Source organism: Zophobas morio, unplaced genomic scaffold (genome assembly GCF_036711695.1).
Source record: "Zophobas morio isolate AGI-343-1 ecotype UQ-CSIRO unplaced genomic scaffold, CSIRO_AGI_Zmor_V1 ptg000004l, whole genome shotgun sequence".
Classification (NCBI taxonomy): Eukaryota; Metazoa; Arthropoda; class Insecta; order Coleoptera; family Tenebrionidae; genus Zophobas; species Zophobas morio.
In genome coordinates this window covers 1,923,150-1,944,238 of record NW_026972109.1, presented here as the reverse complement: position 1 = coordinate 1,944,238, position 21,089 = coordinate 1,923,150, and the positions used below count along the sequence as shown (strand labels likewise).

Genomic DNA, 21,089 nt, shown 5'->3' with positions numbered 1-21,089 from the left:
CTATTTTTTGATGCTTGGATTTCTCAATTTTTCAGGATTTGAATATTGAGAACTTTTCAATTTCTGAATTTTCAATTTTCAGATATTTTAATTTTTTGATTTTTTAATGTTTCAGTTTTGGATTTTTTCACTGTTTCGATTCTTTAATTTTCCTTCCATTTTTAGGTTTTTCAATATTTCAGCTTTGGAATTTTGCAGTATTTCGTTTCTTCAATTTTTCAAATTTTTAATATTGTGTTTTCTCGGTTTTTAAATTTTTCGATATTTTAATTTTTCAGTTGTTAAAGTTTTAGGTTTTTAGATTTCTCACTATCTCGACTTTTCGATTTTTCAGTTCCATGATTTTTCAATTTGACGAATTTTTAAATTTTAGATTTTTTGTTTTCTTTGATGTATTGAGTTCTCGATCATTCGATTTTCTGAGTTTTCAGGCTTGATTTTTTTTGTTGTTCAATTCTTGGATTTTGAAAATTTTTGTTTTTTAAATTTTCCTATTTATCAACTTACTGGGATTTCAATGTTTTGAGTTTTTGATTGTTCAATTTCTCGATTTTTTGAATTTTTAGATTTTGATACGATTTTTTTTTTTAAATTTTCAGTTTCTCAATTTATTAACTTTACGGTACTTCAGTTTTGCCCGATTTCGATTTTTCAATTTTTCGACATATTACTGTTGGGTTTTTTTAATTTATCGATTTTTTCGATTTCTCGATTCTTCATATTTTCGGTTTCTCGAATTTCTTCATTTTTCGATTTCTCAATTTTCCGATGTTTCAGTGTTACGATTTTTATTTTTTTTTTTTATTTTTCAGTTTTCAATTTTTGACGTTTCTAAATTTTTCGATTAACTGATTTTTTGATTTTCCCATTTCTCTATTTCTCGATTTTTCAATTCTTTCTTCAATTGTGATTTTTCAATTTTTCCATTTCTGAATTTTTCAATGTTTCAGTTTTGGGTTTTTTCACTTTTTCGATTGTTCAATTTTCTTTCCATTTTTCAGTTTTTCAAGATTTAAGTTTTGAATTTTTTCACTTTTTCGATTCTTCAATTTTCTTTCCATTTTTCAGTTTTTCAGTATTTCAGTTCTGGGATTTTGCAATGTTTCGGTTCTTCAATTTTTTCATTTTTTGGTGTTTCGATTTCTCGGTTTTTCAATTTTTCGATAGGTATTTTAATTTTTCAATTTTTAAGTTCTACATTTTCCGTTAATTTTTTTGTTTTCCTTGATGTTTTGATTTCTCGATTATTCGATTTTTCAAGTTCTCGGTTTAGATTTTTTGGTTTTCCAATTCTTGGATTTTTACATTGTTTAATTTTTAGATTGTTCAATTTCTCGATTTTTAGATTTTTCAATTTTTCGGTTTACCGATTTTTTTTCATTTAAAATGTTTCAATTTTTCAATTATTAACTTTTCGATTTTTCGATTTTGGTCTAATTTGATTTCTTAATTTTTTGATTTTTTGACTCCTCTACTGTTGATGTTTTGATTTCTCGATGTTTCAGTTTTTGAACATTCCGATGTTTCGATTTTTCGACTTTTTGGCTTTTCGAGTGTTCAATTTTTGATTTTTGAATTTTTCAAAATATAATTATTAGATACATATTTAAATTGAAAATCAAAAATGAAAGAAACAAAAAATTGAAAAATCGAGAAATTAAAGTTGAAAAATCGAAAAATTTTAAAATTGCACATTCAGACTATTGAAAAACTGAAAATTTAGAAAATAACAAAAAAACCGAAACGAAAAACTGCAAATCGAAAAAATGAAGACATGAAAAACTGAGAAATCGAAAAAATGAATAATCAAAAATTGAAAACTCGTGAAATTGCAAATCAGAAAACTGCAAAATCTAAAAATTGAAACATCCAAAAATTGGAAGAATTTAAAACATTGAAAATCGACAAATTGAAAAAATTAAAAATTCTAAAATCCCAAAATTAAAGAAGTAAAAATTTTCAAAATTATAATTAGATACATATTTAAATTGAAAACTGGAAACACGGTAAATCAAAAATGAAACGAAAAATTGAAAAATCGAGAAATTAAAAAATCTAAAACTTGAAAAATCGAAAATTTTAAAAAATTCACATTAAGAGAAAGAAAAATTATAAAAACAGACTGAAGACTGCAGAAATTCCAGATCAGAAAATTGCAAAATCTAAAAGCTGAAACATCAAAAATCGGGGAAAATTAAAAATCGAAAAATTAAAAAAGTAAAAATTTTCAAAATTTTAATTATTAGTTACATATTTAAATTGAGAATCAAAAATTAAAGGAACCAAAAATTGAAAAATCGAGAAACTAAAAAAGTTAAAAAAATGAAAATTTTGAAAATAAAAATACCGAAACAAAAACCGCAAATCGAAAAACTGAATAATTAAAAAATGAAAACTCGGGAAATTGCAAAATCTAAAAGTTGAAACATCCAAAAATTGGGGGAAATTAAAAATCGAAAAGTTAAAAAAGTAAAAATTTTCAAAATTTTAATTATTATTTACATATTTAAATTGAAAATCAAAAATGAAAGAAACCAGAAATTGAAAAATCGAGAAATTAAAAAAGTTGAAAAACTGAAAATTTTGAAAATAAAAAAACCGAAACGAAAAACTGCAAATCGAAAAACTGGATAATTAAAAAACGAAAACTCATGAAATTGCAAATCAGAAAATTGTAAAATTTAAAAGTTGAAACATCCAAAAATTGGGGGAAATTAAAAAATTAAAAACCGAAAAATTAAAAAAGTAAAAATTTTCGAAATTTTAATTATTAGTTACATATTACAATTTTCTTCCCATTTTTCAGTTTTTGAAGATTTCAGTTTTGAATTTTTTCACTTTTTCGATTTTTCAATTTTCCTTCCATTTTTCAGTTTTTCAGTATTGCAGTTCTGGGATTTTGCAATGTTTCGGTTCTTTAATTTAATTTTTTAATGTTTCGATTTTTGGGTGTTTTGATTTTTCGATTTTTAAAGTTTTTGATTTTTCGATTTTTCCGATTTGTTGTCTGTTTTAAGTATATTTCATTTTTCATTTTTACCGAGCAAAAATACAGAGCGTTTAAAAATACAACTGTGCATTTAATTTATTCCCTTATCTAAACAAGAAAACGGTATTAATAATACATTTAGGCGAATAAACTAATAGACGGGCTTGATAAGCCTTGTTTGCTCTACAGGGTCTAAATTGTGTTTGAATAATATAATAATTATCTCGAATATTAAAATTAATATGTCAAAAGAATACGAGAAATGATTATTCTGTGCTGAACGTATGTTGTGGACCTGTCATAAATCATCATTATTCGCATCAGGTAGATTTAAAGAAGAATTGCTGGTTGCGTTTAAGGCAACAAATGGCGCCCAATTCAAACTTGTCTCTCGTCTAGCGTTCCCCATAACGACACGATCGTGGGAGCTTTCCAATAATTCCATTATTGCTTTAATTTCTTTCGCCTCTTTGCCGTAAAAAATTATGAAACACGCACAGTCGTGTTTTCATAATAGTAGCGCACCCCTTAACTTGTCACCTGTTCATAGGCGATGGTCTCGATTCAAAGGATAAACAAATTTATGAACGCTGAAGAGCTCGATCCGACTAGTGTGACCCACGATTCTTCTGAAAGTACGTACATTTTTCGTTACAATTTTGTATACGTTTAATCGATGATTTTCAGCTGCCCCGCTCGTAATCGAAAACGGTTCCTTCAACTGGGACGACGACCCGACGTTAAAAAATATCAATCTTCGTTTAGAAAAAAATACTCTGACTGCAGTCGTGGGTTCGGTAGGTTCAGGGAAGAGCAGTTTGGTTTCTGCGTTTTTAGGCGAAATGGATAAAACTTCAGGTCGTGTTAACACCTTGGGTAGTATAGCGTACGTTGCGCAGCAAGCGTGGATTCAGAATGCTAGCTTAAGAGATAATATTTTATTCGGGAAGTCGTTCGATAAAGCGCTTTACGATAAAGTGGTGGAAGCTTGTGCTTTGACGCCGGATTTCGCTATGTTGCCTGCCGGTGACCAAACCGAAATCGGCGAAAAGGGTATAAATTTGTCCGGTGGCCAGAAACAGAGGGTTAGTTTGGCTCGAGCGGTTTACGCAAACTCGGATATATACTTTTTGGATGATCCGTTAAGCGCTGTGGATAGTCACGTAGGGAAACATATTTTCGAACAGGTGATTGGACCAGAAGGGTTACTTAAACATAAGACGAGAGTATTGGTGACTCACGGAATTACGTACTTACCCCAGACTGACAAAATCGTTGTACTTAAAGACGGAGAAGTCTCAGAGTGTGGTACTTATCAACAACTACTAGATAAAAAAGGCGCGTTTTCGGAGTTTTTGTTGCAGCATATTAACGAAGTGGAAGAAGACGAAGAAGGTTGGTACTGAGTCGGGTTTACTTAAGTTCTAAACATGTTTTGTAGAACTGGACGCTTTGAAAAACCAACTGAGTGGGACTGCCGTTTCGGAAGAAATTAGTAAGAAATTGTCGAGGCATAGGTCACGGGTTTCCGAATCGGTGTCCGAAACGGGGTCTGATCAAACGAGTCTGTCGCTACAGAGGCAAAAGTCTGTTGATAGTGCCGATCGGAGTTTGCGTCATCGGTCTAGCTCAGTGGAAGAACCCAAAAAGCCGCCGGTGAAAGGCGACAAGTTGATAGAGGTGGAAAAAACTGAAACTGGTAGCGTTAAGTGGAGTGTTTACAAGCACTACTTGAAGTCGATTGGGTTGTTTTTGACTTTTGCCACGATTTTCCTCAATATGTTGTTCCAAGGTTTTAGCATCGGGTCGAATGTGTGGCTAGGTGAGTAGCGTAATTATCTCGAAAAGTAAAAAAACTAATTTCTACGTGGCATTCTTCCAATGTAAATAAACACTTGAGCGTCAGATTGCTATTACCTAATGTTGAAGCACAAGAGGTGGTATTTATGCCTCTGGTTTATACATTACAGCGGCTATCACCAAACGAAAATCGTAAAATTAGATTTTTACAGTCATAGCCTTCGACCAATTTTTCATTGATCAAATTAAGAACCTCATTTTTTAGATTTGCTTTTACAGGGTCACTCAAAAAAGTTAAATTAACATTAAAATTTTTGAAATTGTAGTTATTATTGCATATTTAAAATGAAAACTAGAAAAAAGAAAAAAAATGAATAAAAGAAAAATTGAAAAATCATGAAACTGATTAGTCAAAATAAAAAAAAACAAAAATACTTCCTAATATACGACTGATTTTGGCAAATGATATACCTTTTACGAAAATAGAGGGGTGGGGGTAGGGCTAGTATTTGCTAAGATAAGTCTGAACACTATCAAGAGTAGTCACTAGAATGAAAAAGTGTAGAAGAATTGAAAAATCGAAAAATTAAAAACTCCAAAAATTGAAAATTTTTACATTGAAAAAAGAAAAATTGGATCAATGAAAAACCGAAAATTTAAAATATATCAAAAAAAAAAACCGAAACGAAAAAGTGCAAATCGAAATATTGGAAACATGAAAAATTGAGAAATCGAAAAACTGAATAATTAAAAAATGAAAACTCGTGAAATTGCAAATCAGAAAATTGCAGAATCTAAATATGTATTAAAAAATTCGAAAGTCGCAAAATTAAAAAAGTAAAAAATTTTTATTAGATACATATTTGAATTGAAAACTGGAAACACTGCAAATCAAAAATGAAAGAAACTAAAAATTGAAAAATTTCACATTAAAAGTAAGAAAAATTATAAAAACAGACTATTGAAAGACCGAAAATTTAAAAAATAACAAAAAAAAACGAAACGAAATACTGCAAATCGAAAAATTGAAGATATGAAATATTGAGAAATCGAAAAATTGAATAATTTAAAAAAACTCGTGAAATTGCAAATCAAAAATTGCAAAATCTAAAAATTGAAACATCCAAAAATTGGGAGAAATTAAATAACTAAAAATCGAAGAATTGAAAAATTAAAAAATTTAAAGATCCCAAAATTTAAAAAGTAAAAATTTTCAAAATTGTAATTATTATTAGATACATATTTAAATTGAAAACTGGAAACACTAAAAGTTAAAAAATCGAAAAATTTAAAAATTCACATTGAAAGAAAGAAAAATTATAAAAATTGAAGAAATGAAAAATTTTGATTTCTAGATTTTTCAATTTTTCGATTTATCGTTTATTTTAAGTTCAAATTTTTGAATTTTGGATTTTTTGATTTCTCGGCTTCTCAGTTTCTCGATTTTGTGGTGTTTCCATTTCACGATATTTCAATTTTTCGATTTTTCAATTTTGGGAATGTTCGAGTTTCGTTTTTTCAATTTTTCCATTTTTTAAATTGTAGATATGGCGATTTCTCGCTTTCTAGTTTATGATTTTTTGGTTTTTCGATTTTTCAAATTTTACATTTCTTCGAATTTTTGTCACTTCGGTTTTTCGATTTTTACTATTTTTCGACTTTTTCTCGATTTCTCGACTTTTCAAGTTTTCGATTTTCCGGATTTCGATTTCTCGATTTTTACAATCTTTCGACTTTTTCGATTTACCGATTTTTCAAGTTTTCGATTTTCCGTATTTCGATTTCTCGACTTTTCAAGTTTTCGATTTCCCGGGTTTCGATTTTTCAATTTTTCGATGTTAAAAATTTTTGATCTTAAAAATCGAAAAATTGAATAACCGAAATATCCAGAAATCGAACAACCAAAAAATTAAAAGCTCGGAAAATCGAAGAGGCGTGATTTCTTGAACTGCACTTGGGGAGCGAGGGAAGTTCTGTCGAAATAACCTCCGAGCAATTTTTTCAGAAAGAAACGAAAAATTGAAAAATCGAGAAATTTAAAATTTTCACATTGAAAAAAAGAAAAATTATGAAAACAGACCAGTGAAAAACCGAAATTTAAAAAAATAAAAAAAACCGAAACGAAAAATTGCAAATCGGAAAATTGAAGACATGAAGAATTGAGAAATCGAAAAACTGAAAAATTAAAAAATGAAAACTCGTGAAATTGCAAATCAGAAAATTGCAAAATCTAAAAGTTGAAACATCCAAAATTTGGGAGAAATTAAAAATCGAAAAATTGAAAAATTAAAAATTTCACATTGAAAAAAAGATAAATGATAAAAACAGACCACTGAAAAACCAAAATTTAAAAAAATAACAAAAAAAAACCGAAACGAAAAACTGCAAATCGAAAAATTGAAGACATGAAAATTTGAGAAATCGAAAAACTGTATAATCAAAAAATTAAAACTCGTGAAATTACAAATCAGAAAATTGCAAAATCTAAAAATTGAAACATCCAAAATTTGGAGGAAATTAAATATCGAAAAATTGAAAAATTAAAAAATTCTAAAATCCCAAAATTAAAATAGTAAAAATTTTCAAAATTATAATAATTATTCGATACATATTTAAATTGAACACTGGAAACACTGCAGATCAAAATTGCAAGAAACGAAAAATTGAAAAATCGAGAAATTAAAAAATCGAAAATTTTAAAAATTTCACATTAAGAGAAAGAAAAATTATAAAAACAGACTGAAGATATGAAAAATTGAGAAATCGAAAAACTGAATAATTAAAAAATGAAAACTCGTGAATTTGCAAATCAGAAAATTGCAAAATCTAAAAGTTGAAACATCCAAAATTTGGGAGAAATTAAAAAGTGAAAAATTAAAATTAAACAAAAACTGCAAATCGAAAAACTGGATAATTAAAAAATGAAAACTCGTGAAATTGCAAATCAGAAAATTGCAAAATCTAAAAATTGAAACATCCAAAAGTTGGGAGAAATTAAAAATCGAAAAATTGAAAAATTAAAAAATTCTAAAATCCCAAAACAAAATAGTAAAAATTTTCAAAATTATAATAATTATTCGATACAAATTTAAATTGAAAACTGGAAACACTGCAAATCAAACGTGAAAGAAACGAAAAATTGAAAAATCAGGAAATTAAAAAATCTAATAAAAGTTGAAAATCGCCAAATTTAAAATTTTACATTGAAAGAAAGAACAATTATAAAAACAGCCCATTGAAAAATCGAAAATTTAAAAAATAACAAAAAAAATTGGGGGCGGGTGGGCGGGGCTAGTACTTCGTAAGGCACGACTGATTTTGGCAAATCATGTACCCTCTAAGAAAAGAGAGGGTGGGTGGGCGGGGCTAGTACTTCGTAAGACACGACTGATTTTGGCAAATCATGTGCCCTCTAAGAAAAGAGAGGGTGGGTGGGCGGGGCTAGTACCTGCTAGGATAAGACTGATTTTGGCAAATGATATATCTTCTACGAAAATAGAGGAGGGGGGGTGGGCGGGGCTAATATTTGGTAAGATAAGACTGAACACTATCAATAGTAGTTACTAGAATGAAGGAGTGTAGAAGAATTGAAATTAAAAAAATCCAAAAATTGAAAATTTTCACATGGAAAAAAGAAAAATTATAAAAACAGACCACTGAAAAACGGAAAATGTAAAAAACAAAAAAAAACACGAAACGAAAAACTGCAAATCGAAAAATTGAAAACATGAAAGATTGAGAAATCGAAAAACTGAATAATTAAAAAATGGAAACTTGTGAAATTGCAAATCAGAAAATTGCAAAATCTAAAAATTGAAACATCCAAAAGTTGGGAGAAATTAAAAATCGAAAAATTGAAAAATTAAAAAATTCTAAAATCCCAAAACAAAATAGTAAAAATTTTCAAAATTATAATAATTATTCGATACAAATTTAAATTGAAAACTGGAAACACTGCAAATCAAACGTGAAAGAAACGAAAAATTGAAAAATCGAGAAATTAAAAAACCTAATAAAAGTTGAAAAATCGCCAAATTTAAAATTTTACATTGAAAGAAAGAAAAATTATAAAAACAGCCCATTGAAAAATCGAAAATTTAAAAAATAACCAAAAAAAATGAGGGCGGGTGGGCGGAGCTAGTACTTCCTAAGTCACGACTGATTTTGGCAAATCATGTACCCTCTAAGAAAAGAGAGGGTGGGTGGGCGGGGCTAGTACCTGCTAGGATAAGACTGAACACTATCAATAGTAGTCACTAGAATGAAGGAGTGTAGAAGAATTAAAAAAACGAAAAATCAAAAAATCCAAAAATTGAAAATTTTCACATGGAAAATAGAAAAATTTTAATGACAGACCACTGAAAAACTCCAAATCGAAAAATTGAAAACATGAACGATTGAGAAATCGAAAAACTGAATAATTAAAAAATGGAAACTCGTGAAATTGCAAATAGGAAAATTGCAAAATCGAAAAATTGAAAAAATTAAAAATTCTAAAATCCCAAAATTACAGTAAAAATTTTCAAAATTATAATAATTATTATTAGATACATATTTAAGTTGAAAACTGGAAACACTACAAATCAAAAAACATTGAAAAAAAAATCAACAAAATACAGAAGCTAAAAATTGCATTGAAGAAATGAAAAATTGAAAAATCTAAAAATCGAAATACCAAAAACTGAAGACTCGTGAATTTACAAATCGAACATCTGCAAAATCTAAAAATTGAAACATCCAAAAGTTGGAAAATCGAAAAACTGAAGAATTTAAAAATGAAAAAAGAAACAAAAAAAAATAACTGAAAAATTGCAAATCGAAAATTTGAAGAAATGAAAAAATTAAAGAATCTAAAAATTGAAGAAAGATAATAGATATGATAAGTTAGATATAATTTATTGCATAAACGTACAAGAGGTTAGCTGACAATGCATACTGACAAAAACTTGACTAACCGAGAGTAAAACAAATGAAATCATGCAAAAAATCAAGTTAACAAAAAAAATGGAAGAAACGAGAAACAGAAAATTAAGCTTGAAAAAACAAAAAAAATTATAAAATCGGAACGTAGAAAATTCATATAATTGAAAAAATAAACAAAATAAAACACCGAAACGAAAAATTGCAAGTCGAAAATTTTAAGAAATGAAAAATTACAGAAAGAATCGAAAAATTGAAAAATAAAAAACTGAAAAACCGGTAAATTAATGTCTAATCTGTGACGTGGTACAATTTCTGGGTATAGTTATTGTGAATAAAAGAATAAAAAAAATGTGAAATACACTTTGGAGATAAATATACAGGGTGACTCACCAAACGCGCCGTCCTCGATATTTCATTAAATATTATTAGAGATAGAAAAAAAGTCAAAGACGGTTCTACGGTTTTTTGAGGACTATACTCTGAAATTATTTTTAACTATACAGAGTCAATTTCTAAAGCGTAACAGCTTAGTTTTTTAGATTAAACACCCCATTCTTGACATTTTTTGGCATTGGAAGAATTTACAAAAAATCGCAATTTTTTAAACGTTTGTTCCAAAATTTTGTAGAAGGATAAACAAAGCTAAAATGAAAAAATAAAGAATCGAAAAATTGAAAAATTAAAAATTGAAACTTCGAGAAACTCAAATTGAAATATTGGGGGGCGAGGGAAGTTCTATCGAAATAACATTCCACCAATTTTTTTTAGGTGTTTGGGCGGACGATAATGTGACTGATTCAGGGACAAGAGACTTTTATCTTGGCATTTATGGTGCCTTAGGTTTAGGCCAAGGTAAGTTTTTTTCGATGTCCCCGACTAAAGTAATCCTATTATTTCATTATTTTTTCATAGTTAGCGGCATGATTAGTTTGCTGCTTTTTTAATTTCCATTAATTGCAGACAATTTTTTTTTAATAGCATGACAACTAAATTCCATTTTATTGGAACGGGGAAGGATAATAGTGTGTTTAGTGAGCTCAATCTCGTTCCAATAAAATGGAATTTATCATTACGCTGGCTAAATTGGTGGTACTTTAGTTTGCAATCGCATTATTTTAATTCAAACAGGAATCAGATTAACACTTGTGTCATTATTAACTTCTAGGTGTTACTTCTCTTGTTATGTCTCTCACTTATGCAATCGGATTTATCCATGCAGCCGTGAAAACTCACGAGATCCTTTTAAGCAGTAGTTTTCGTTGGCCAATGTTAATGTTTGACACGACACCTCAGGGCCGAATCTTGAACAGGTTTTCTAACGATATTAACATCTTGGATAACGTATTACCAGGCACCCTTCAATCCGCTTTTGTAATGATGTTCACGGTAAATATTAACACGATTCTAAAATCACCCACTAACAAAACCGTGTTTTGTCCGATTTAGCTTACCGCTTACATGCTTTTTGGTTTATGTTTTGGCTTATTTATTTGCACTTTGTTTTATTATTTTGTGACGAATTTACCCCTTGTACATGTGAATTTTATGAGGTTTGTGATCGGTTTTCAGCTGTTGCCGTGTTGTTATCGGCGTTGACGTTATTCATAGGATCGCTAAACGGAGCTCAGTTGCTTCACCAGTTGCTACTATCAAACATCTTACGAGTTCCTTGCACGACCTTTTTTGACGTTACTCCAGTTGGGCGTATTTTAAATAGGTTTTCTAAAGATGTAGATACTTTGGACAATATATTACCGATGACTATCAGAGGATGGATCACTTGTTTTTTCTCGGTTTGTGTTTGAACTAGTCAGTGTCATCAAAGCAGTTATATGTTTTTTTAAAGCTTTATCACGGCCAACATTTTCGTTCACGATACATTTGACAACACTTGACATTTTTACAGCTTCACTTCTTTTTGTTTTAATTTTGTGTTAACCTTTAGCTGCTTGATCTCCTGTTTAGTGTCATAGCGTAGTCTCTCGTTGCTTGTGTTTGTGTAAAATAAACTTTGAACTTGTAGCAATATCGATTTGTTCGTCGGAGGTAAATTTAACAATAGCGTCTTTAAATGCCGCCTCCGAAATTCATAAAGGTCTCCTACTTAACATTTTTCGACAACCGATGAGTTTTTTCGAGTTAATTCCTGTCGGCAGAATTCTGAGTCGATTTTCTAGAGATTTAGGCGGCCTCGATGAGGAACTCCCTTTCAATTGTTACGAAGTCATTGAGAGTAGTTGTATTGTAAGTGTCATCTTAAACACTTTAACAGCAGTTATATTTAAATGCAAATTTATTTTTATGTTTTCTTTTATCACACTAAAACTATTTTCTTTTTCGTTTCTTTTATTTTGGGCTTATTTTCTTTGTCTCTAGGTATTCTAACTGGTGCCGAGGTGAATTTTCTTTCAGTCGATTGTAAATAAATATATAAATTACGACGCACGCTTGTAATTTAACTTTTTCTCCTCTGCAAGTCGCTTTTAGTAGCCAAAAAGCTTGTAAATTTTATTTCCGTCTAATTATATGTAAAACTAGTAATCACTAACACGATCCGATTTCTACTAACTCAAGCTTTTTTTGTATAGTACCAGACACAGTATTTCTTTTTCGATGCACACATCTGGTGAATAAATGTGTTGATAAGTTGTTACTTTGAAAAACGCAACACATTCCTAGTTTTAACTATAACTGTAACTAAAACTGGCGACGGGCAGCAATTCTAGTAACACCCCTAACTCGACTTTTGAAAATTTCAGCCGTTGTGTCATTATTCGCTGATCTGGCGCCTCAATTAGGTTGTTGCTATGCCTCCATAAAATTACACCAGATCATGCTTCGGGGTATTTTACGAGCTCCAATGTTGTTCTTTGATACCACCCCTCTTGGACGAATTTTGGGTCGCTTTGCTCGAGATGTCGAAACTATGGATGCCACTTTGCCTTGGGGCATGACAGACGGAATTTATTGCCTGTTTGAGGTATAATCTTGACACCCAGTATTTGCACAGCGAGGTTTCCATTCGTATTTCATGATTCATTTGGCTTTTACCTGTCCCACGCCTTTTCCGTTTTATTATTATTATTTTATGTTAAATGTATTACGTCTGAGGGAAAATGTTGTGCAATTTACGGAAAATTTAAATATAACTGCTTCGCTTCACGCTGCATCGCGTTGTTTGAATGCGTCCGCAAAGAAAATAACTCACGATATTTTAGGTCTTGGGTACACTAGTTGTAATCAGTTATACGACGCCGATTTTCATCAGTGTAATCGTACCAATAGGAATACTGTACTATTTTATTCAGAGGTTCTATGTGGCTACGTCACGTCAATTAAAGCGTTTAGAGTCGGTGTCTCGATCGCCGATTTATTCGCATTTCGGGGAGACTATCACGGGAGTGCAAGCCATCAGAGCATTCCGGGAACAAGACCGGTTTATCAGAGAATCGGAACACAAGGTGGACGTTAACCAAGTTTGCTATTATCCAAGTATCATTTCGAACAGATGGCTGGCTGTCAGGCTCGAGATGATCGGCAACTTGATCATTTTCTTTGCGGCTTTGTTTGCAGTGCTAGGGAAAGACCAAAATCCCGGATTGGTTGGGCTGTCTGTGACGTATTCGCTCCAGGTAAGTGGTCACCAGGCATCGATTAAGTACATACAGATAGACTCATCTTAGTATAAGAGATGACTACCCCCATAACAGCAACAAAACTATTCTTAAATCTACCACTCGATAGAGGGCGACGGAAAAAAATTGTAAGAAACTCATAAGCATTAAGATTATTTACAACGTTGCCGGTGAGCCTAACACAACTTTGCCGATATTTCTAGTCAATCACTTGTTTTAAATACTTGCTGGTGCTATTGAAAACGTAAAAATAAATATAAATAACACATTGGAAAATTTGTTTAGGCTTTCGTGAGCTCGCTTTTGTTTCTAATAAATATAAAGGAAAATTTATTAGATTACAGAGGGGCAGATGTGCACTAAAGACAAACCACTTGCATTAATATGTCTTAAAAAACGGGCAAAGTATGTCGCATACTCGAAAATAAGTGATTTCTTTCACATTTTATGATATAAGTACAATGAAAATTTATTTTAATTTTAACCAAGAAAATGTTTCGCTTATTATCTAACATACATGATAACATTGAATTACAATTAAGCTCCGCCCCTCGGCTTACGACAATTAAAAAAAATCATCAGAATTGAGATAAGGCTGGTGGGTGGGGCTTAATCATCTTTTTCTTAATAAATTTTACAATTGTGGGGCGGAGCCTAATTGCAAAGTCGATATTTCCTTATGCAAATTTTCCATTTTAAACATGATTTAAGTTTCTTGTTGTGAAAAGAAGTCAACACATATTAAAACAACAAAGGCAAAATGTATGTTCCTGCTGACTTATTTTTGAAAAACTTGAAAAAATTTTGAGGATCCCTGGGGTTCTATTTAAATTTTTTTAAGGATCTCGGGGTTTCCGTTTTTTTTTTTTGTTTTTGGAAGAATATGAAAAAATGTTGAGGTACCTAATGTTTTATTTTAGAAAAAAATGACAAAATTTCGAGATCCCCTGTTTTTTATGTTTTTTAAGAATCTCTTAGGTCTCTTTTTTTGGTTTTTGGAAAAAATAGAAATAATGTTTGGGCTTCGGATGTTTTATTTTATTTTAATTTGATTTGGTTTTTTCAAAAATTTTAAAAAATCTTGATTATTCTCGGTGTTTTATTTTTGAAAAACCTGAAAGATTCTCGAGAATCCCTAGTGTTTTATTTGTAGATTTTATTAAACAATCTCGGGGGTATCTGGTTTTTTGTTTTTGGAAGAATTGTAAATAATACTGAGGCACCTGATGTTTTATTAAAAAAAGACAAAACAAAATATTATGCGCCCCTGGTGTTTTATTTTATTATTTTTTTTTTTAAGAATATCGTAGGCCTCTGGTTTTTTGGAAGAAGTTAAAATAATCTTGGAGATTCTAATGTTTTATAAAAAAAAATCGACAAAATCTTGAGATCCCTTGAGAGAAAACAATTTTGGGGCTCTTGTTTTATTTTACAAAATTTGGATTTCAAGAACCCCTGGTGTTTTATTTTAATTTATTCCTTCTTTAAATAATTTGAAAAAATCCTGGAAATCCTTTTTTTGAAAAAATTTGAGTCTTGAAAATTCCCGGTGTTTTATTTAAAAAAATAAAGAATCTTTATGGCGTTCGATGTTTTGTTTCGGGAAGAAGTTAAAAAACCTTGGGAACCGCTGATGTTTTATTTTTGAAAAATTTGAAAGGATCTCGAAGACCTGATGTTTTATAAAAAAAGAATCTTGGGAATTTCCGGTGATTTATTTTTGTAAGAATTTGAAAGAATCTTGAAGATTACGTGTGTTTTATTTTTGAAAAGCTCTGGCAGAAACTTCAGGACCTTTGGTATTTTGAGTTTGAAATAATTTGAAAGAATCTCGAGGATTCCTGGTACTCGATGTTTCATTTTTGAAGCAGTTTGAAAGAACCTCGGCTTTCAGTATCTTGTTTAAGGGAAAATTTGAAAGAATTTTTTCTAGTGTTTTATTTTTGAAAAATGTTGAAAGGATTTATGGGGTTTCGGTGTTTTTTTTTTCTAGAAGAATTTGAAGGGCCCTTGATGTTTTATTAAATTTTTTAGTATGTCAGAGGCCCCTGTTTTTATAAGAATTTGACAGAATTCTTGGACTTCAAGTTTATTTTTCTTTTGTTTTGTTCTTAGAAGAATTTGAAACAATCGTAGAAATTTGTTACTTTTGAAAAATTTTTGAAGAATCTTCAGGGCTCTTGCTGTTTTATTTTTAAAATAATTTGAAAGAACCTTAGGGTTCTGGTGCTCTGTTTTAAGGAGAATTTGATAGAATCTTAAGGATTCCTGGTGTTTTATTTTTGAAAAACGTTGGAAGAATTTCTAGGGCTCTAGTGTTTTTTTTTCTGGAAGAATTTGAAAAAATTTTGAGGATTCCTGCTGTTTTATTTTTGAAAAATTTGAAACAGTCTCAAACACGAATGAATGTTATATTTGATTTTTTTTAAGGATTTCGGAGGCCTGTTTTCTTGTTCTTGGAAGAATTTTAAAGAATCCTAGAAATCTTTGGTGTTTTATCTTTAAAATAACTTGAAAGAACCTTGGGGTTTTGTTCTGTTTTAGGGGCAATTTGAAAAAACCTCGGGGATTCCTGATACTTTCATTTTTGGAAAAATTGGAAAAGATTGTAGGACCTCCAAGATTTTTGTTTTTGGAAGAATATGGACTCTTGATGTTTTATTTTTGAATTAATTTCCGTTTTCTCTTTTTTTACATCACAATTTTTCGTTTAATCATGTCCTGGATTTTTCCAATGTTTCTTTCGATTTTATAATTTTTCGTTTATTCAATTTTTAAAAAATTTCAATCTTCGAGTGTTCAATTGGTAGGTTTTCTAATTTTTAATTTTGCAATTCTTGAATTTCCAATTATGCGATTTTCCGTTTTCTATAATTTTCAATATTTCAATTCTACAATATTTCGTTTCTTCTATTTTGCAGTTATTCAATTTTTAAGTTCATTAATTTTTAATTTTTCGATTTTCCAGTTTTTTGTTTCTTCAATTTTTTAAGTTCTTGATTTCGAATTTTTAGAGTTTTGTAAGTTTTCATTTTATGCTTTTTCGTTTTTTCATTTTTGATTTTTCAATTTTATAATTTTGCAATTTTTCGATTCGAAAAATTAAAAAATCGATGAACCGAAGAAACGAAAAATTGAAACATTGAAAAACTAAAAATAAAAATAAATGTTTCGGAAAATTGGAAAGAAAAAACGAATCGAATCGAAAAATTAGAAAACCCAAAAATTGTAAAGTCGAAAAATTATTGAATCGTCAAAATTGAATAGTCAAAAAACTGGAACATTATTGAAAAAATAAAAATCGAAAAACTGACAAATCGAATAAATGAAAGTCTCAAAATCCAATAATAAAAAAATGGGAAAATTCTAAAATCGTAAAATTGAAAAAGTGGAAATTTTAAGAATTACTATCATTCTTACATATTTAAAATGAAAACTAGAAATCGCAAATCAAAGAGTGAAGAAACGTTGAAGTCAAAAAATAAATAAAATAAAAACCAAAAGGAAACATTGCAAATCGAAAAATTGAAGAAACGAAAAATTAAAAAATGGAAAACTTGAAAAATGAGAAAATGAAAGTTCAAATTTTCAATCGCAAAACTGAAACACTTGAAAACAAAAACCCGAACAGTTGTATATAGTAAAATTGAAGAAACAAAGAAACATATTTTCACAACAAGAAACTTAAAACATGTTTAAAATGGTAAATTTGTATAGGGAAATATCGATTTTGCAATTACGCTCCGCCCCTCGGTCTGACAAAGAATGAAAAATTCATCACGATTGAGATCGAGACGTGTGGTTGGTTTTCTTTTTTAATCTCTTTGTATAACACGATTACTTAAGCACATATTTCATACGGTAATTTCTCGCAGAAAAATAAGGATTTTACAATTAATCTCCGCCCCTCGGCTTCCGACCAATAAAAAAATCATGAGAATTGATATGGGGCGGGTGGGCGGGGCTTACATGGTATTTAAATAACAACAAAATTGTTCTTATAATTAATTTAGCTTCTCAGGGACATCAATAACTATGTTTTAAATTACACCTGAACGTGCTCGCTGCGCTCGCATTTTATGTTTATTTTTTTGTGGAATTGCAAACCCGAAAAATTCAAATCGAAATATTGAAAAATCGTAAAACTGAAAATCGAGGAATTTAGAAGTCCAAGAATTCAAATATCGAAAAAGTAAAAAGTCAAAAATTAACATTGTACAGATTAAAAGCTCAAAAATCGAAGAATTGAAAAATTGCAATTAAAAAAATTGAAAACTCAAGAAACTAAGAAATTGAAAAATTGGAAAAACAAAAAATTAAAAATCAAAAATCGAGAAACAAAAAATCAAAAAATTGAAAAAACGCATAACTGAATATTTTGAAATTTAATAGTGGAAAACTCGCAAATCAAAAAATGGAAAAATGTGAAAGTAAAATATCGAGAAACTGAAAAATTTTAAAAACAAATAATTAAAACTTGAAAACTGAAAAATCGCAATATTAAAAACAAACTGTGAAATTTAAAAATTGCAAATCCAAAAGTTGAAAACTCTAAAAAACGAAAAATGAAATATTGAAAAACTGACTGAATTTTTCAGTTTTCCGTTTCCTTTTTCCGATTTTCCAAATTTTCACTTCAACATCCTTAGAAATTATTTATTTAAATAACAACAAAATTGTTCTTAATAATTTAGCTTCTCAGGGACACCAATAACGATGTTTTAAATTGCACCTGAACGTGCTCGCTGCGCTCGCATTTTATGTTTCTTTTTTTGTGAAATTTCAAACTCGAAAAATTCAAATAGAAATATTGAAAAATCGTAAAACTGAAAATCGAAGAATTGAGAAGTCGTATAATTCAAATATCGAAAAATTAAAAAATCAAAAAATTGTGAACTGAAAAATTAAGATTATAACGACTGAAAGGTCGAAAACCTAAAAATTAAAAAAATTGACAAATTAAACAATCGAAAATTTAAACATTGAAAGAGCGAGGAATTGAAAAATTGCAAATCAAAAAATTTAAAAATCAGGAAACTAAGAAATAGAAAAATTGAAAAAACAAAAAATTAAAACATCTCGAAATTGAAAAGTTGAAAAAACCTGAAAATTTTAAAACTGAACAGTCGAAAAAAATCGTAAAACGAAAAAGTCGAAAAAAATATGGATATTTCCTTATACAAATCAAAAAAGTCTACACATATTACAACAAACAGGCAAAATATAAACCCCGCCCACCCACCCCATCTCAATTGTAATGATCTTTTTTAATCTTGGAAACTTAAAACACTTTTAAAATGGTAAATTTGTGTAAGGAAATATGGATTTTGCAATTAGGGTCCGCCCCTAGGTTTGCCAATGAATGAAAACTTCACTACTATATTTTGCCTTTTTTTCTTATTATGCATGGCCATCTTTTCACAACAAGAAACTTAGAACATGGTTAAAATGGTACATTTTTGCAAGGAAATATGGATTTTGCAATTATAGTCTACACATATTAAAACAAAAAGGCATCATCTGCCAAAATAAAACTGATTTTGGCAGATGACCTGATCTTATAAGAAAATAAAGAGTGGGTGGGCGGGGTTAGTACTTACTAAGATATTGATTTTGCCAAATAACATACCCTCTAAGAAAATAAAGGGCGGGTTTGAATTACTTTCAACCACTGGGTCTATCTGTGTGTATTTAATCAATCCACCAGCTAAAACAAAAATAACCCCCGTTCTTCGAACATAGATAACGCAAACTTTGAACTGGCTGGTGCGGATGACGTCCGACGTGGAAACCAACATCGTCGCCGTCGAACGTATCAAAGAGTACGGCGAAGCCCCCCAGGAAGCCGACTGGGAGATCCCCAATAAAAGCCCTCCATCCACGTGGCCCGATAGCGGAAAAGTCGAATTCAGCAAATACGCAGTGAGGTACAGACCAGGCCTGGACTTAGTGCTAAAAGGGGTCAACTTTAGCATACAGGGTGGAGAAAAAGTGGGCATTGTGGGTAGGACGGGAGCGGGAAAATCAAGCCTTACATTAGCTTTATTTAGGTAAAGTGTCCCTCCCTAATCCCGTGACGTTTTAATTATTAACACTTCAGGATTATCGAGGCCGCCGAAGGCGAAATCCTTATCGACGGAGTGAATATAGCAGGTTTAGGACTGCATACATTGCGGTCGCGGCTCACAATTATCCCCCAGGATGCCGTATTATTCTCAGGATCGCTTCGAATGAATCTCGATCCTTTCGATAAGCACACCGACGAGGAAGTGTGGACGGCTCTGGAGCACGCTCATTTGAAATCTTTCGTGAAAGGTGGTGGGATTTATTCGGTGAAAACGTGTTTATTTATGTATTTTGACAGGTTTAACGGCGGGTTTGTACCACGAGGTTAGCGAAGGCGGCGAGAATTTGTCGGTGGGTCAACGACAGTTGATTTGTTTGAGTCGGGCGCTGTTGAGGAAAACGAAAGTCTTGGTGTTGGACGAGGCGACGGCCGCGGTGGATTTGGAGACGGACGATTTGATCCAGAGGACCATCAGGAGCGAGTTTAAGGATTGCACGGTCTTGACTATAGCGCATAGGTTGAACACCATCATGGACTCGGACCGGGTGATAGTTTTAGATCAGGGGAAGATAGTGGAGTTCGATTCGCCGCCGAACTTACTCAAACAACATCAGTCAGTATTTCACAGTATGTGTAAAGATGCAGGGTTAGCTTGAATTTAAGATTTTTGTAAATAAAATTGAGTTTGTGTTTGTCATTATCTTTAATAATCTATGTGTTCAGTAAGTCACATTATCACGTGGGTCAGGTTTTAAGATTGTTTGATGATTGTTACATGTATTGTTGATACCTTTATGGAGTTTGTTACTTAATGTCGTTTTGGTGCTTTAGATTATTTTCGTATGAATTTTTTTCTATTTTTGTACTTGGTTTATTTTATTATACACTTGCCTTATGATGTGAATTAGATTTTTCTAAAAATTGTGATCTTGTTAATAATTAGGAACAATCGTTTGCAATAACTATTGCATATGTTAGGATGTTACGTGTAGTGTCACTTCTTCATAGAACTTATACAGTATTCCCAGTTGCGTTACAAAATTGATCAAAGTTTTATTGTACCTATTGTTCACTATTTTTAATCTATAATTGTACTGTAACTTTTTATAAATAGAAATAATGTTGATACTGGACTTTTTCTTTAACCCTGCACAGGGTCGGATTGTGCCAATAGGTCGCAATTTCCGTCTGTCTGTCTGTCCGTATTTGCTGACGTAGTAGTAAATATTGTTTAAATTTTATAAAATAAGATACTTCAGCACATAAGATTTATGAAGCCCTGTTGAATTTTTATCCTAGACATCCAGATTTTGGAGAAAAACAATCAAAATTACAACATCTTGCAATTTAACTTTGAAACTGCTCTGAAATTTTGGAAACGTTTTAGGTTATCGTAAGCAAGGTAAATCGTTAATCAAATTTTCTTCGTTTATGTCCCTCTAAAACAATAATGACATGATTTTACAATTTTGCCGCTTTAATTCATATTTACCAAACATAATTTTTGGTGACCTCACTTTTTTTTTCATTGTTGAAGTTTTTTATTGCTTTTTTATAAAATAAAAAGTCAATTCGCTAGTACTTGCTAAGATAAGACTAATTTTGGCAAATCACATATCCTCTAAAAAAATGGAGGGTGGGTGGGCGGGGCTAGTATTTGATAAGATAAGACTTT

At 30.5% G+C, this 21,089-nt stretch overlaps 1 protein-coding gene across 7 annotated transcripts in view; it reads left to right on the top strand.

Annotated features, from left to right (window-relative positions):
- Positions 1 to 20,547, top strand: part of LOC135136915 (multidrug resistance-associated protein 1) — a 37,159-nt gene extending 16,612 nt beyond the window's left edge. For 3 of the 7 annotated variants that reach the window (XM_064066439.1, XM_064066406.1, XM_064066398.1), the window contains exons 8-16: positions 3,540 to 3,624; positions 3,677 to 4,384; positions 4,431 to 4,811; positions 10,481 to 10,564; positions 11,282 to 11,505; positions 12,931 to 13,344; positions 19,090 to 19,397; positions 19,448 to 19,662; positions 19,712 to 20,547. In XM_064066439.1, coding sequence (XP_063922509.1) covers positions 3,540 to 3,624; positions 3,677 to 4,384; positions 4,431 to 4,811; positions 10,481 to 10,564; positions 11,282 to 11,505; positions 12,931 to 13,344; positions 19,090 to 19,397; positions 19,448 to 19,662; positions 19,712 to 20,070 — 2,778 coding nt within the window. In that variant the 3' untranslated portion in view covers positions 20,071 to 20,547. Of the gene's footprint in view, positions 1 to 3,539; positions 3,625 to 3,676; positions 4,385 to 4,430; positions 4,812 to 10,480; positions 10,565 to 10,877; positions 11,099 to 11,281; positions 11,512 to 11,685; positions 11,704 to 11,735; positions 11,963 to 12,471; positions 12,693 to 12,930; positions 13,345 to 19,089; positions 19,398 to 19,447; positions 19,663 to 19,711 lie in introns of all 7 variants that reach the window. The other 4 variants (XM_064066446.1, XM_064066424.1, XM_064066432.1 and 1 more) reach the window with 4 other exon arrangements.
- Positions 20,548 to 21,089: the final 542 nt, after the last annotated feature.